The sequence below is a fragment of the Vulpes vulpes genome, chromosome 13 (assembly GCF_048418805.1).
Source record: "Vulpes vulpes isolate BD-2025 chromosome 13, VulVul3, whole genome shotgun sequence".
Taxonomy (NCBI): Eukaryota; Metazoa; Chordata; class Mammalia; order Carnivora; family Canidae; genus Vulpes; species Vulpes vulpes.
The window spans coordinates 46,054,950-46,073,591 of record NC_132792.1 but is presented as its reverse complement, the minus strand read 5'-3'; the positions used below and the strand labels follow the sequence as shown (position 1 = coordinate 46,073,591).

Genomic DNA, 18,642 nt, shown 5'->3' with positions numbered 1-18,642 from the left:
TCTGGAAGATGCTGTAAAACCAGTAATCACTGATGTCTAGGAAAATCAACTTATCGGCCACTGGATAGAGAATTTCCTAAATTCTTCCTTATTTGGTTGTGGATCTGTCTTTTGTTTTAATCAGGTCTTCAGCTGATTGAATGAGCCCTGCCACAGTACAGAAACCAATCTTCTTTATTCTGTGAACTAATTTAAATGTTCAGCTCATCCAGAAACACCCAGAATAATGTTTGAACAATTTACCTGGGTATTCTGTGACCCAGTCAAGCTGACACACAAAATTAACCATCACAGTAAGCAAGTAAAAATACACAACTACAAATCTAACAAGAATTGTCATCAGTCTCATAGCATTTAACAGGTAGCAATTAAGAGTTCTGTATCTAGCAAGGATAAGAAGTTCTGATAAACGTGTTAGTCTATCAATTTAAACCTAAAACTAAAGCCAGCCTCAAACACCTCAACTCCTGATTGGATCATGTTAATCTACTTCTATGCTCACTACTTATCTGTCAATTTAATCTACGTCTATGCTCACTACTTAGCTGTCAATTTAAAAGTAAAGCATCTCAGAGAAAGATGATATCATCTCCAGCAATAAGTTTTTTATACTCAATGTTCAGCACTGAATAAAAAGGAGGAAACGACACACAAAAATAGACAAATGGAAAGCAAATATTAAGATGACAAATTTAAACCTAAATGTCTCTGTAATTACATTAAATGTAAACAGACCATTTTAATAAACAAAGATTGTCAGAGTAAATAAAATAACTTCTATATGCTGACACACCTTATTACAAATACACAGGAAGTTGCAAATTAAAATAATGCAAGATGATAAACCAGATTACACTAATCCAAAGAAAGCTGGTGTAGCTCTACTAATAGTAGGCAAAGTAGACTTTATTCCAAGAACATTATTAAAGGTAAAAAGGTATATTTCATAATTAATGTGAAATTTGTATGCACTGAAAATTATTACCTCAAAATACATAAATATTGATAAAGAAGAAAAAGAAAGAAAGAAAAAGAAAGAAAGAAAGAAAGAGAGAGAGAGAGAAAAGTAAACAAATCCACAACTATGGATGATGATTTAATAGATATCTCTAAGGGATAGGGAACCAGACCAAATACACACACACACACACACACACACACACACACGTATCAGTGGAGATACAGAAATTCTAAACAACACAATTAACAAACTTGATTTAATAGACCTGTATTCAATATTGCAAACAATTGCAGAATGTATATTCCTTTTAAGTGTACATGGAACTTTTTAAAAAAATATTTATTTATTCATGAGAGACACAGAGAGAATGGCAGACATAGGTAGAGGGAGAAGCAAGCTCCCTGCAGGGAGCCTGATGTGGGACTCATTCCCAGGACCCTGGGATCACAAAGTGAGCCAAAGGCAGATGCTCAACCACTGAGCCACTCAGGTGCCCCTGCACATGGAATATTTTTAAAATTGATTTAGTGCTAGGGTATAAATTGAGTCTCAACAAATTTCAAATGATTATGTCTATAATCACAGTGGAATTAAGTAAGCATCAGATAAACCCTATATACCAACTTTAACATTTACCTAATAGAGAAGTTAATGTTTTACTACTAAACCTTTAAAACTTAAGGATATTTAATTATAATTGCACAGGTCTTAACATGGTACCAAATGATGATTATTCAACCCAGGTTCCTTTGCTGCCGAAAATCTTCCTGTGTTAGAGGGAAGGAACACATTTCTTTATCCTCAAAGTCTTAAGATAGTAATACAATATTTTTAATATTTTTAGAATGCCCTTACTTATGAGAGCATATTATAGAACAGAATAATAGAGCACATAATTTATTAGAAATCAGACTGAGGTGATCTAGGTAGCTTTAGAAAAGAGACAGGGATTAAACTGGGTCTGAAACTGGGTAGAATTCAAATCAACAGTCAGTGTTTTAGGTATTTCAGAAAAGAGCTTCATGTAAATGATTGAGAAGGTAGAAATGCCCTGAGAATGTTTGAAGAAACTCTCTGTTTTGGAGAAAATAAAACGAATTTCTTCTACTTTTCTGATCTATTATGATATTTAGACTCTTCTTGCCAAAGTGTATGAGGAACATAATCTGAAGCTTTATTTAGATTACTTTTTAAAGAAGACTTTATTGACCAAATCTACAATTGTCTTGAGTTGTAGGTTTTACATAGAGACTGCATAGTTATTCATACAACCTTCAAATATCAATTCTTTTCCTGTAGACTGGAAATGTTTTCCTCTTTGGCTCAGCATACAGGTTTGGAATGAATGTACCCAGGGAATTTAGGCAGGCATGCCGGTCTCTTAACCAGTGGGTTGAGTGGTCCCAATCAGACTGCCCTTACATTCAGGTTGGTTCCTGCTTCTACCTTTTAGATATCACATTTACCCCGAATATGGCCCAAGTCCTCCATAAGCATGTCAGAGATTATAAAATGTGGCATTTTCACATTACTTTCTTATTGTACAACATTATTTGGTTATGAGAATGTACTTTCTTAAATGAGCCATTTTAATCATAGGGGAAATGCAATTTTTTTTTTCTGAGACATAGACACCTTTGAGAATCTAATGAAAGCTGTAGAAAGTCATTCAAAGAAATAAAAACAACAGAAATTTACAAAGAATCACAAACTGTGGAATGAGACAGGAGGAGTTCAAGAATATTCCAAAAGTCCATCCTTGTACCAAGACTCTGAACCCTTGATCTAAAGAGGCTTTGTAGTCTCTGTCTGCCTCTTCAGCCTCTTTAAAAAAAAAAAAAAAGATTTTGTTTATTTATTCATGAGAGACACACACAGAGAGGCAGACGCATAGGCAGAGGGAGAAGCAGGTGCCTTACAGGGAGCCCGATGCAAGACTCCATCCCGGATCCTGGAATCAAGCCCTGAGCCAAAGGCTGATGCTCAACCACTGAGCCACCCAGGCCTCCAGTCCCTGCCTCTTCAGTCTCTTAAGGAAAAAAATTGTTCCACAGGGTTAGGAACAGGACCTTTCCTTGGTTTAAAAATAACAATTCCAACTTTAGTTATTGATCTTGTTTAATGTGTAAATACCTGAAAGCTGGAAGCATTAGAAAAGTAATACAAGAGGAACAAAAATTATACTTGTAAAAGTCTATTGTTTTTCAGAAACAGTAAAATGCTGCTTGAAACAAACATTAACACTGTTTTTACTCAAAATAAATCTTAATGATTTACCAACTCTTGTTTTTCAGAAGCAATTGTTTGGCTCATATATTATTAGAAAAGTGTAATAATTTTCAATCGTGGGAATACATAATTTCCCAATAAAGGTAATTACCTATTTTTCAGTAAAATAGCATGAGAATTTAGAAGTGAGAGAAATGGCTCCTTTTGTGTACTTCCAACAACCATTTCCAGCAAAATATGATTATCTATCTAACCGTAATGAATGTTTTCCTCCAAATTGAGAAAGATGGACTTGTTCATAATTTAAATAGCTTTGTAATATTGCCAGATTTCAAAATTGCTACGTTTATTGAAAATTTCAGAAAATACAGTTATATAGTAGACAATGATAGTTATCTGCACTTTCATCATTCAGAGATCACTATATATGTCTAATATATATCATTTAATATATTTCATATATCACTATAAAAATATCAAGAGAGATAACATAGGTGTGGAAAATAACATAACATGTTGTTCTGAATCTGCATTTTAAATCTCTCTTAAAATGTCCAAAACTTAAAATTTAATACATACTCAGTGTTGTAACTGAAAGAAAATATGTTTTAAGGGAAAGATAATTAAGTCTTTTGTCATTTTAGCCCCACTTATCCCCTGAATGGCCTGGTATTTATACTTGCATAACTTTCTCTGAGCTCACATAAACATATGAACAATTATATAAACTAATACAGATTACTTTCTTTGTAACTGTTCAGTTTATAAAAATTTTCAACATATATTTTTACCTAATTGTTAAAGGTTAAGATACATAGATTTTACTAATTTTAAACAGTATGTAAAAACTTAGACTTAATTGAATACACACACAAACACACGTTAATTAGGGCCATTAAAAAAGACTCCAGTTGGGGGTTATTAAAAAGTGCTACATTAAACTTCTTGTAACTATATCTTTAAAGGGGTCACCTAGGTGGCTCAGTTAGTTGAGCCTTCAGCTCAGGTCATGATCCCAGGACCTGGGATTGAGCATTGCATTGGGTTCTTGCTCAGCGGGGAGTCTGCTTCTCCCTCTCCCTCTGCCTCTCCCCTCACTGGTGCTCTCTTTCTTCCTCTCTCAATCCCTCTCTCAAATGAATAAATACAATTTTAAAATATATATATAATATATATATATCCTTAAGAATGCATTTTTCTGTTAGGTAGATCCTATGAGACGAGTATCAGGATAAAGTATTTCATTTCGTACATTCTTTGTTTATTTTAGTAAATATTGCCAGATTATTTCTCATTTTAAAAAGTTTTTATAGTTTCTTGAGTTACGTATGAAAATATTACCCGTCTCATAGGTTGGAGTACTTTAATATTTCCAATCTGATAGATGAATAAACATTTCTCTATTAGTAAGGTTGAGAATGTTCTTGTGTGTGATTTGTTTAGTTGTTTTTCTCTGGAAGTTATTATTTTTTTTATAATTTGTCATTTTCTATAATTATTTGTTTTTGTTGTCCTATTTAAGTCAAATTATAGGTGTTATATATTTTAGGGATATAGTAAATTTCGTCACTTTTTTGTGTCATTGTGTTTATTTTCTTTTCCATTTGTGAAGTTCCAATTTCTATACTATTAAATTTGCAGTTTTAACTATGAACACCTATATAATCCTTTTTATTTCCTAGTTTGAAAGTATAAAGATTCTCAATAACTTTTATCTTCCTGCTCTTCTCTGTATTTGCTGTTGTAAAAGTGTTTTAAATCTATGTTATTTTATAGGTACCCTATATTATTTATTTTAAAAATATTGTATGCCAATACATTTTATTTACATTTACCCATTTTTTATCAACTGTTTTGTATTTGTCTTTGGGTTTGGTATTGTTCCTTCATTTCTAAGACTCACATCTTCCCTATTCTGGAAAATTTGGTTCCAGTATCACTGATGTGATAATTACTCCTCTCCCATTATTTTTGGTTTCTTCTGGAAATCCTAATAGATATATGCTGAATGGCCACCATCTTTCTTTCACATTTCTTAAAGTCTTATATCAAAATCCATCTATATTTTATATGTTTTATTCTGAATGTTTTACTCATGGATATAATAATTCATTTCATGAATTATTTCTTAAGTTTTAACTAAAGTATCCACTGAGTTTTTGTAATAATTGTTTTTTACTTATAAAAGTTTAATTTTATTCTTTTGCAAAATGCCTCCTTTTGCTTCCATCATGTTATACTCCAATTTTATAATCTAATATATTGATTGCATATAGCTTCTTTTAGGTTGTTCAATATTTTTTCAGGTTCTTTGTTGAGTTACTGTCATAGGGGTTTTGTCACTTGTGAGGCTTGTAATTTTTTATTGTGATTTTGTTATTAACATGGATTGCTTCCTATGTGAATTCCTTTATTCTCAATTCATACCTAAGGTTTTAAATTTGCACGTTCCTGGATTCTAGGTGTTTTACTAGTTGTGTAGCAGACTGTACAGTAATTTTTAAGCTATGAGTCCTGCACTATGTGTAAATGTATACTATTCACCTACGCAAGTTATAGACCTAGGAACCTGATTTTGTGACAACTCTACTCAGTTCCCTAGCTAAATTAGTGGGTAGAGTTTTTGTTACCTCCATTTCACATAGAGGTGATTCTCCAAGGTCCTGGGCTTTAGGCAAGAGAGCTCAATTTCAATTCCTTACCTTGTATGGTCCTGGGTCTCATCTATTTCCACATGTATGACAAATCCTGGAACTTGACCCTTTAGGCCTGTATCCTAGTCTCATATCACTGTGGACCACTTTGGCTTCATCAGTAATTGTTTAAAATTCCTCTTTATTTCTGGACTTGCAGATTGAAGCTCAGCTATCCAAGCTCAACAATTCAGCCTTTCTATGGATTTAAAATGGAAGAGTGGAGGTCCTCTCATATTATCTTAGCCATATAGACCTGATATTTTCCCAGAGAAGCTTCTCAATTTCATAGATATGTATTATCCATGGTATATATTTTCCCCCAGGCAAACATGAATATAGATCCTCTATGTAACTACGTATATTCTCATTATATCCTAATAATTACAATATTGTTCTAGTGTAACATTTTTAGCATGCTAAATATTTATTTTTTACATATTGTATTTAGGAGACTCTACATGTGTGTATGTGTATATATTTATATACTGCATAACACTATATTAATTTTCATTATTACTACCAATGTATGAGAATAATAAAATAAACAGAAGACCAGTGTATTTTTTTTTCACTCTTTCAACAAATATTTATTGAATGGGTGCTATGTTCCAAGCATTATTCCAGGTCCTTAAAATGAATCAGTGGATAAAACAGAAGATCTATCTTATAAGTTATTTCTTTCATGCTAGTGAAAAAGTGGAAGCTTTTCCTTCCTTTGGGAAGGTAGCATTGGGCAGAAGTATGACAGCCTTGCAAGACTGTTTAGATCCCCTTCTTTCACAGAGTTGGCGTTTGACCTGCCATCATCCTTTTTGCAGACTCTTCTAGACTGCTTCTATTACCACCACTACTGGTATTTTTATGTTGATGAGTGATAATGAAGTTTAAATTACATCTGTATTTTTTACAGCTTGGACAGTGGAGTAGCTTTGGGACTCTGGAAGTTGCAGCTCAGACTGAATCAGAAACAAAGGAGTACTCGGTGATCACAGAAGAAGACTGTGAAATTCTTAAAATCTCTGCAAAGGATTATGCGAGGTTAAAATCGGTATGAGCATACCTAATCTATATATTAGCACAATATGTGTTTAAATTCAAGTTTTATCTTTAGACAGAAGATGTTCATATCTTTTTTATTTTTTAATATAACTTGACTTGGAGCCATAAAAGTGTGGCTTATTTGATGAACATTATCTAAGCTTTTGATGATGATGGGTAGTTGAAGTGGAAAGAAAGATCTCCCTGGATATATTTTATGTATATCTTTAGCACTTTTGGTTTTTCCTGAATTTAAAATCCATTCATTTATATATTCATTTATTCATGTATTCATTCAACAAACATATGCTTTGGATGTCAACAGCTTGTCATGTGTTAGGGATACCAGATAATCATACAGACAGATCTCTAAATCTGTACAGTCCATCTGAGGAGAAAAAAATACTTGGAAGTGATTGGTATGCTATTTCATTGCTTTAATAGACCCAGGGTCACATGAATAGGTGATCACAACTTAATTCTGACCCCCTAATTCGGCTACATTAAGATAACTTATTTACTTTATGTTTCAGATTTATTCTACTTTAGTCAACTCCAAAATGTTCCCTCTTTTTGATTTCTCCTTTCCTGATGACAGAGAAAATTTATATAAATGACTGCATTGAAAGGCCCCCATTGTCCTTCTCTGCCAGCTTTTCTTGATAGGATCTAAGTCTGGAGCAGGTGCAACAAACCATTGGCATCAGCTATGGTTGTGTGCTCAGGTTGGAGGGAGATGAGGAGACATCCATCTTCTTGATTTAGGTCTCTAATAATATAAGTATCAGTTATTCAATATTATCAAGTATAACTTTTGAGTTTAGTCTTGACTATGACAGGATTTCTTAAAAATGCTAAAACATTTATGGAAGTCTAAAAATATTATGAAAGGTGGGAAAATATAATTTTAGTAGCAAATCTGAAGACTAAATTTCAGTATGGTTATATGATTATAGAATGATGCTCCTACAAAATTCAAATGTATTTTATGCAATTTACATTCATATGACCTTTATTTTCTGTTATTGCCATTTATCTATCTGCTATTCATTTTTCCTTCTTTTTTAATGACTTTTTCAGGAAAAAATAAAACTTGAAAATAAACAAAAGGTGAAATTAATTCGTAAATGTCCATATTATGAAGAATGGCCTACTTTATCCATATATGAACTAGTTGCACTCATTAAATGGAAAAAATTTCCACCAGGTCACGGTGAGTTTAATGCAATTTTGGATCATTTTCTTTACATAACATAATATTGGAATTTATACTTTTTCATAATTTTAATGTTTTATATAATATTTATTCATATGAGTCTTTCCCTAATTTCTTAATGTAGACTTTTAATTGGACATTTAGCTTATTGCCTGTTTTTATTAAAAAATCATTCTGATTGGCTTGAAAACTGATCTCAGAACTGACCTTATTTCCATATCCCCCTATACTTCTCCATGGCCCTGCCCTTCTTGCACCACCCTGACAGTTAACATAAGGACTATAAGGAGAAAGCAGTGAGAAGTTATATTCATTTTTCCTTTCCTCCTGATTGAAAACCTACTTAAGCAGCAAGTTTGATTCTCTGTACCTGCACTACACATTATTAGTGGAAAGATAGAGAAAAGGTGAGGCTGAGATAGCAGCTGAGATAGCTGGGGTAGCAGCAGTGAAGCTGCCAACATTTCCAATATTTGGCATGGCAGGGTTTTATGGATTTCCTGCTTACATGTACACAAAAGGTGTAAGTGGCATTAAGCCATTTTGTACAACTGTTTCTATCTATGAGAGCCCATTAAGTAAGAGATGTCACTTTCTATGGATTGAATGTTTGTGTCCCACAAAACTCATATTGAAGCCCTAATCTCCAATATGATGTTATTTGGAGGAGGGTCCTTTGAGAGATGATTAAGTCATTAACGTGGAGCCCTTATGTATGGGTTTAATGCCTTTATAAGAAGAAACATAAGAGAGATGATCTCTTTCTCGCCCATATGAGGATACAAGAAGGCAGTTGTCTGCAAACTAGAAAGAGGGATCTTACCAGACACTGAATCTGCTGGCATCTTGATCTTGGACTTTTTCAGCATCCAAAACTGTGAGAAATAAATGTTTGTTGTTTAGGCCATCCAGCCTATGATATTTGTTATATCAGCCCAAAGTGACTAAGACACCAACATAAGAGGAACTGTGGTAGATTTCCTTCAGTAAGGAGATCTTTTGCCCTACAGGAGATAGCCACAAACAACAGAAAGAGTTTTGCAGCCTTGCTTGGTTTTTCTCCGTAGTGGAACAATGGATTATAATAGAAGAGGTAGTGTTTGAGAGAAATACTTCCATTTCAAACCTATAGAACCATAAATATGAGGGAAATGTTGGCAGGAGGAGAACATTTCTGAATTAAATTTAACCTTCTAAAAAGAATGAGTCTGAGTTGCAAATTCCGTAATGTGACTGTTAATAAAAATATGGTGGAGTTAAGAAAAATCTGGGTAATATATCCTTTAAGGGAGTCACTGTGTAATAGAAAAGTAAGGTATAGCATAGAACCAATACAGAAGGTTCCTTTATTAGAAGAAAAGTAAATATCACTAGAGGCAAGATTATGCTTCAAAAACTGAGATTCTCTAATAAACTTGCTAAGTTTGGTGAGATGATAGCCCTTTACTAAGTTATTTCCAATTTTTTCCAGTTCTTATTTTTATATTTTATTATCACTTTTAAAAAATACAGTGTTTAACCCATATTTTTTTAACCCATATTTATATATATTTTTTTCTTTCTTGGAAAAGTTGAATTTTAGATGTATTTTTGTTCATGAAACATTTTTTTCTAATGAGTTATGAATGCCATTTTTGGCCAACAGTACATTTAAGAAAGCAAGTAGTACCTGACTTGGGAAAAATTAGGAATTGAGCACTTCTAAATTTAGCATATGTATTGTATAGAAACAATTTTTTTTTAAATATGGCTGTTTTGATCTTCATGGGTTTCCTCCTTTTGTATCAGAAACAGCACATTTTGGTCCATGCCTCATTTCCAGGGCTATTTTGTATATAAAAAAAATAATGTCTCAGTCTTGCCCGTCTATAAGAATATTAATATATTTTAGGTTATTGAAAAGAAGGAAAGAGGGGCTCCTGGGCAGCTCAGTCAGTTAAGCGTTAGACTTTTGATTTCAGCTGAGGTCGTGATCTCAGGGTCATTGGATGAAGCCCCACACGGGGCTCTGTGCTCAGTGTGGAGTCTGCTTGTCTCCTCTCTCTGCTCCTCCCGCTGCTTGTGCTCTCTCTCCATTGCTCTCTCTCTCTCTCAAATAAATAAATAAAATCTCTTACAAAATAAAATAAAAAGGTTGGAAAAAACCATAATTCAAAAATATTTTCAATTATGTATGTGAGCTAAAAGAATGTGGAATTTTAGAAAGGGGAATAATTATGAGCTTTTAATGTATTTGATTACTAATGATGACTAATATGTGTCAGTCTAAAATATCAATCTAAAATTCTTAAATTTGGCATCAGAATTAAGGTAGTACTGATTTTCTTTAAAAGATTTTATTTATTTATGAGAGACACACATAAAGAGAGAGAGGCAGAGACACAGGCAGAGGAAGAAGCAGGCATGCAGGGAGCCCAATATGGGACTTGATCCCGGGTCTCCAGGATCACACCCTGGGCTGAAGGCAGGTGCTAAACCGCTGAGCCATCCAGGGATCCCAAGGTAGTCCTGAGTTGAAGCAGTTTCGTAGACTAATATTGGGCTCAAGTTCTTTTTAGTAAATGCGTTTAAAAATAATGGTGGACTCTATTTATTGCAATGGACTGTGATTATGTTGAATAAGTCAAAAGTAGCATTATTTTCCCACTGATTCCCAAATATAAATATGTGGTGCTTACATTTATAAAGTTTTAAAAATCATTTGTCCTCCTTAGAGAGGAATGACAATTACAGTAAAAGATCTTCAAAGCCTCTTTCAACCCTGAAATACTGTGGTTCTTATAAATAAACATACCTAGGTGAAGAATAAATTCAGTCAACCTAATCAGATTTTCTAATATGACAGTGACAAACTTGATATATCAAAGAGAAGCATTAGATGTAATACTTCTCGACTTTGCTCAAGATTTATTTTGAATTTTTATCAGAAAATGTAGAGGCTCTAGCTCAAATTATACTTTTATTATCTTGGTTTAAAATTAGCATGAGTATGATTTCCAAGGCATAATTATGTGTGTTTTGATCTTCTTTTAAGTATGTATGTTGGATGAAGTTTCAGTGAGATTTAGTTAATTATTCAAAAGCTTGATAGAATTTAGGATTAATCCTTGACAATCTATGAAATAAGTAAAGCTTATCTCTGGCTCTATTTCCTTTGTTAACTTCCTAAGTCTTCTTACTTTTGCTTCACATGCCCAGGGATCCTGACTATAATGAATGTGTACAATGCTGCTAGTAATTTGGGCATGTCCGGTTTGTATCACACCGATTAAAGTCTTCCCAGATGTTATTTATTTTTTCAAAGTAAGGCTGGCTGGAAAAAGACAACCAGCTTTTCTCACTAATCAGCCTGTTTCTGTGGTTATTGTGTATAAGAAAAAAAAAGTTAACTTGGCATCAGTAAACTCTTTATGTATATTTTATTGTTAAGGTGCTTAGATCATTATGCTCTGTCTTTTCCAAGCAGAATATGACATAGCAAACCATAACTAGAGATACTCAAAAAAAGTAGTAACCAATTTAGTTCTGAAAGATACAATAAGACAATATAATAACAGTTAAAAAAAAAATCTCGTCTTCCCAAACGAAAAGTGGAGAGTTTCAGACACAAATATGTACTTTGAACCTCTACCAAACAGAAGTGTAAAGTTCTGGGCTCTAGATTCCAGTAACTCTTTGGCTTCAGGTTCTTGCATATCAAATAATTCTGTAAGGTTTTAAACTCTTTAGTTGGATTGCACATTCTTGAGCATCCGTAACCAGGCTTGTACTTTAGAGACGCTATTGATTTTGATTTTTCCCCCTCCATTCCTTTCTTATGGGCATCTTTTGTATTGACTGGATATTTTCCAATGTAATATATTAATTCATTTAGTGATTTCTTAATAGATTTGTTAAGAGCAGTTTTAGGGTCACAGCAAAAGTGAGCAGAAGGAACAGAGATTTCACATGTACTCCTACCCCAATCTTGCATAGCATTTCCCACTATTAACGTGCTCCATGAGACTAGTACATTTGTTACAAGTAATAAACCTACATTAAATCATCATTATCATTGGAACATCATCAGACAAAGCTCATAATTTCCTTTACGTCTCACTTCTGGTGTTGGACATTCTCTGAGTTGGATGAATATGTAATGATATTTATCCACCATCACAGTATCATATAATTTCACTGCCCTAAATCCTCTGCACTCCATACATCCATTCCTTACCCTTCCCTAACAACTGGCAACCACTTATCTTTTTGCTGTTTTTTTTTTTAATGTTTTTGCTATTCCCAGAGTCTCATAGAATTAGAAACATACAGTATGTACCCTTTTTAGAATGCTCTCTTTCACTCAATAATATATATTTAAGGTTTTTCTATGTCTTTTTGTGGTTTAATAGCTCATTTCTTTTGAATGCTGGATAATACTCTCTTACCTGGATATTTATCCATCCATCTACTGAAGGAAATCTTTGTTGCTTCCGGATTTTGGAAATTTATAAATGAATCTGTTATAAACATCCTTAGGCAGATTTTTGTATGGACATAAGTTTTCAACTTTGGGTAAATATCAAGGAGCACAGTTCCTGGATAGTATATTAATAGTAAGTTTAGTTTGGTAAGAAACTGCCAAACTGTCTTCTTAAGTGGCTGTACTATTTTGCATTCCCATCATTAGTGAGAGTTCATGTTACTCCACATCTACATAAGCATTTGGTGTCTGGATTTTGTCCACTTAAGTAGATGTGTAGCGATATTTCATTGTTCTAATTTGCATTTCCCTGATAGAATTTGAATGAAGCATCTGTTCACATGTCTATTTCCAATCTATACATCTTTTTTGGTGAGGTGTCTATTAAGGTGTTGGCCCATCTTTTAATCAATTTTTTTGGTTATTGTTAGGAGTTCTTTGTTTATTTTGGATAACGGTGCTTTTTCAGATATATCTTTTGCAAATATTTTCTCCCCAACTGTGCCTTGTCTTCTCATTCTCTTGACATTTTTCTTGATAGTTGGGCATGAGGTACTTTGTAAATACAACTTCTTTTTTTTTTTTTTAACACAACTTCTTTAAGTAGGTTTTAGTAATATGGTTATAAGGTTTAGGGGAAGAAGTGTTTTATAGTCTTATGATTAGGGCTCAGTGTTTCAGTGGGCTTATGCCTCAGGAATGGGAGTTTCACTTATACTTCTTAGTCTTCTCCACCCATCTGCACCCCCACATTAGATTGGACAGGATGGCCGGTGTGGGCTGAAGTTAGTTACTTCCCTTCTCTCATTTAGGATCTGATAAAACCCCATTAGGTTAGACTGGTTAACTAGTTTCCCCTGAAGGCAAGCCTTGTTAAAAACAGAGTGCCTTGCTTATTTCATGCCAGAAACATGAGAAATTTTTCTCTAATATATATTGTAGGAACTTAGTAAAGATCCAGGAGATAAAACTCACAAAAGTGTGGGATCTTCTGAATCCTGGGTCCCCTTGGAATTTTAAGCTCATATTTGTCCACAGTGAAGCTTCAGCAGTTTGTCAAGTACAGTTTAGATTTTCCTACCCCAGCACTGGTTTCTGAGGAGGTTTCTTTTCTGCTAAGTTGTGAATCTTTGTATTTGCTTGTTAGTCTCTCCAGTTTGGGGGGGGGGGGGGGCAGCAGCTTGCCCTTTGACCTCATTCCTCTTACGAGTTAAAAATTCTTGATTTTTCAAGGTTGTTTTTTTTTTTAAGTCTTTACTTGTTAGAATGAAGTAGTGACTCCCAAGCTCTTTGAAAGCTAGATCAAAAAAACTGATTTTTCACTATTTTTGTTATTTCCTTTATGTTTGTTCCAGGGCTAATAAAATATATCTCAACTTATCAGAATCTACTTCAGATTTTTACTAACTTAATTCCAGCTAGATATAGAAATATTACAATATATAACTTGATTTTCATTCTTTGTGTGCTATTATCATTATACATATCACATTTATATATGTTCAAATTGAACAATAAATTGTTATTATATTATCTAATCTTACATATTTTAAAAGAACTGTGAGAAGAAGTAGTACAAGTATATTTTTATAGTGTTTGTTATATTCAATACCTTATTTACCATTTCTAGTTATCTTCATTTATTCCTGCGGATCTGATATACCATCCGATATCCTTTCCTTAGTCCGTTATTAGTTTATTCCAACCTGCCACCTTGCGTTGTTATTGGTGAATGTATACACATCTATATTACAGACCTCGAATCAGGATTGTGTACCTATTATTTCACACAATCACTCTCCAAGTCATTTAAAAGAAGAAGAAGCAATGTGCACTTATGCTGACCTTTATAATTATATATTTACCTTTAACAGTACTTTTTAATTTTTCTAGCAGATTTGAATTTCTGATTGGTATTGCTTACTTCCAGTCTGAAGAAGTTCCTTTAGCATTTGTGATAGCAACAGATAATGTCAGGTTTATTTAAACTGGGGCTGTTTCTCCTTTTTGAAAGATATCTTTGTTGATAGTGTTGTTCTGTTTTTGGCACACTTTGAATACATTATTCATTGTCTTCTAGTTTCAAGGGTTTTTTTTGTTGTTGTTGAGAAGTGAGCTTTTTGTCTTACTGTGGCTCACCTCTAAGTGATGAGTCATTTTTCTCCTGTTGCTTTTGAGATTTTCTCCTTGTCTTTGACATGTACCATTTTTACTAGAATGCTTCTTGCACTTATTCCATCTTACCCAGCCCCAGAATCCTGTCACCACTTTAACATCTTCTTCTCTCCTCTTGTCCCCACTTTCTTTTCCCACAGGTTATATTATATCCTATACACTTAACTATACTGACTGATACTAAAATAAAGTTTATCTTATCGTTCAACTCCTTAGCATATTTATTCTTCTCATTGTTATTAAAATACAAAATCCTTAATACAGTTTAAAAGGCCAGTTGCATCCGGGTCTTGCCTGTTTTATATTGAGTTTTATATTGAGTAATCTTTTTTCCCTGTTCACGTTTCAGTCATTCTGGATTTTTATGACCTTTATGACTCCTTCCTCTCAAGATCTTTACAAATGCTGTTTCCTCTTCTTAGAGTAATTCCTCAACCTTCACCTCATTGAATTTACTTATTGTTAAGATCATTTTTCTTATACCAACTTAGATTCTACTGATGTCACTCTACTCTGGGAGACTCTATTCATTCCATTCTGAGGGTTCAGCAAACTTCTATAAAAGGACAGATAGTAAATATTTTAAGTTTTGCAAATCATGTATAGTCTGTTGCTGTTCCTTCCCACTTCCTACTCTCCTTCCTCCTCTTCTTCTTTGTCCTATTCTTCTAACTCTTCTTCTTTTTCTTCATCTTCTCCTTTTCAGCCTCTTTAAAATTATAAAATATGTTTTTAGCTGGAGGAATGTACAGAAATAAGTCTCAACCCAGATTTGACCCATGGGCTAAAATTTGCTAACCCCTGTTCTATCTTAGCTTGCATCATCTTATTTACCAATAAGCTATGAGCTGGTTTTCTTACTAGATTTCACATTCCTCTGGAACATGTCCATCGTATTTTTCAGTACACAAGAGAGTACCTAGAATTTGTAGGTTTTTATATGTTGAATGAAAGGTTGAATGAATATTTCGAAGTCAGTGTTTGCCTTGAGCTAAAGTTATGGCACATTTCTTCCAGGAGTAAATAATTCAACTCTTTGCTGCTCAGTATGTGTAGATTAGCATATATTTTCTCTGCACAAGGGAAAGGTATTAACTAAATAAATCTTAGTATATTTGGACATACTTTTGTTGTTAAATCTCAATTAAAACAAAATTTGTTGCTTCATTCTATCTTTGAGTAGAAGTTTAAGGGGATTATATGATTACAATCAGCCAACAATTAAGAATGCTGATGGGTCACAGTGTTTTAAACCCAAGTATAATTAAAGCTAACCTTAACTTGAGATGATATCAAATAAGACAAGCATTAGCATGGTATTAAGGGCCACACCAATTAAAGGCAGTTGAAAGAATATTCTCTTCAAGAAATCACAAGAAGCAAAAATGTGTAGACTATCAATTATTCATTTTTATTTTTAGCCATTATATTCAAATTTATGAACTATATATATATGCAGCCCACTGTCTATAACATAATTAGGAATGGAATGATTACTGATAAATATAGTTCAAGTTTAATTGCCTTCCTACTTTTTATATCTGTCTTTGTATACACTGTTTTTATAAATATCACTATAAGAAACATTTTCTTAGCATGATAGATACTGCTGATTATATTTTCTCAGTGCCCCTTTCAAATACCTTTAACCTGCCTTCCTTTACTGTAGAGGCTAGAAAAGCTAAAGTCTACATCTCCTAGAAACTTTTTTTAATAAAGATTTTATTTATTTATTCATGAGAGACAGAGAGAAGAGAGAGAGAGAGAGAGAGAGGCAGAGACATAGGCAAATGGAGAAGCAGGCTCCATGCAGGGAGCCCGACGTGGGACTTGATCCCAGGACTCCAGGGTCATGCCCTAGGCTGAAGGCAGGCGCTAAACTGCTGAGCCACCCAGGGATCCCTCATAGAAACTTTTTTGAAAATATTTAATTTTGACTATGGCCTGAATTCTTTCCAACAAATATGGTTATACAACATTTCGAAGAAGTCAGAGAGCAGGTCTTTTTACAGGCATAGCAATGAGGGTTGTGGTTCTGATTTTGCCCCTAGCTATAAAAGCGATGTGCAGGAGAGAGGCTTCCTTTAGAAGAGCTCTGTATTGTGGGTGGGCCTTTCATTGGCTAATTTTTTTTTTTATTGTACTATTGAAACCTGGTTTCATGGTCCTCCTAGAGCTTCCTAATACCTTCTGATAAACCCTTTTCTATTTAAACTTAGATAGAGTCTGTGTTCTGTACTTCGGAACCAAAAATAGTACTCTAATCATACATTCTATCGAAGTTGATCTCTTTTGTAAGTGCTTTTTAACAATTTCTTAATTTGGCTTTAATCAATTAATATTTTTATTGAGCATCTATTATATACAAAGCATTGTATTAGATGCTTTTGTGGAAATTAAAAGAAATGCATTCAAAAATTATATAAAATCAAATATTGAGCAGCTACAATGAATTTATTACTGTGTAGGGTAGTTTGACTAGATTTGATTTTAAGAGATTTAATAATTAAAAAAAATAATGACTGATTTTAAAGTAATGAGATGGATCGCAAATATCTTTCATTAAAATACTTTTCAGTAACTCATGGACATATACATTATTTACAATGATAAATGTTAAATGACTATCTCTTAACAGATACAGTAGAAATTAAATGGAAGAAAGTATTTTTTTGGATATAGTTGGGCAGAGGGTAGGAATGATATTTCTAGGAAAGAAAGAAAAAATAACATGAGCCAATATATGCCTTGCAGATGATTCAGGAGAATGGATCAAAGAACCCAGCTAAGGTCAGGCTTATTTGTAATCATTACAAACTCAGACCAAACTATAAATCGTCTGAGGCTTTTTAAATGCCATATTCATGTACTTGTGCTTTATCTTATAGCTACCATGGTATCATTAAAGAAGTTTTATTAGTAAAAGATACCTAGTAAAAGTTTTAGAAGAATAAATCAGTCTAAGCAATATGATGATGGTTGAAAGGATAGAGGCAGTAGAAAACCAGGAAAACAATTTGGAATCCATTGTGATAGTACAGAGATAGTACTTTGATACTTTTTGATAGTAGCAGAGAGATAAAAGACAACAGTGATACTAATAATGGAAAGAATTTAATGTGAGAGCCATTTTAGTTATTCAGGGTATTGTATGGAATAGACCTTTTCAAATACATTTTCTCTATTCCTTGGTACCCTTGGCAGTCTGCACTTGCATGGGATGCTTTATTTCATTTTTAATTTCAGCCAGAGTGCTTTATTGATTCATAGATGTATGCATAGCTGTGTGTGTCAGCCTAAACTCCTACTACAAACACCAGACAGGATTCTCAAGTACAATTTAAGTGAAGCTGTGCTCTCATCCACCACCTCAAAGTTAGAACAAAATTTTCCTAGTATTTCCCAGAGATATTTAAATACAGACCACCCTATCTCCTCTCCCAAGACACTTGTGAGTACAAGCCATTATTTATAAATGTTCATGAGAGTTGCTTTTTATCCTACCCTGGAACTCAAGCTAAATGTAACTTCCTCAGTGACTCTTTAGGCTATGGACAGATATTTGTAACTCATGTTTTCATTGATAGATATTTGTAATTTATGTTCTCATTATGTAGCATGTTTGATTTTATTCCCCAACTTGTAAGAGAATACATTTTTCCTTCCTTTTCATTTTGGTCCTTAAAACTCATGCCCTTTAGTTGTTGCCATCAGCAAATAGTCCCAAGACTGTTAAAGGGCCTGCTCACCACTTGATCTTTCAGCTTCATCTTTAATTTTTATTTTTACTAAAGGACTTATGGTGGTGACATTGATTATCTTTAGATACAAATTCAGATTATGTGTTTTTATTACTTTATTTTCT

General features: G+C 33.4%; 1 protein-coding gene across 1 annotated transcript in view; it reads left to right on the top strand.

Annotated features, from left to right (window-relative positions):
- Window positions 1-18,642, top strand: part of CNBD1 (cyclic nucleotide binding domain containing 1) — a 352,114-nt gene that overhangs the window by 299,908 nt on the left and 33,564 nt on the right. Inside the window, exons 8-9 of the mRNA XM_026014282.1 lie at window positions 6,770-6,934; window positions 8,005-8,137. Of these exons, the coding sequence (XP_025870067.1) occupies window positions 6,770-6,934; window positions 8,005-8,137 (298 nt within the window). The remainder of the gene's footprint in view (window positions 1-6,769; window positions 6,935-8,004; window positions 8,138-18,642) is intronic.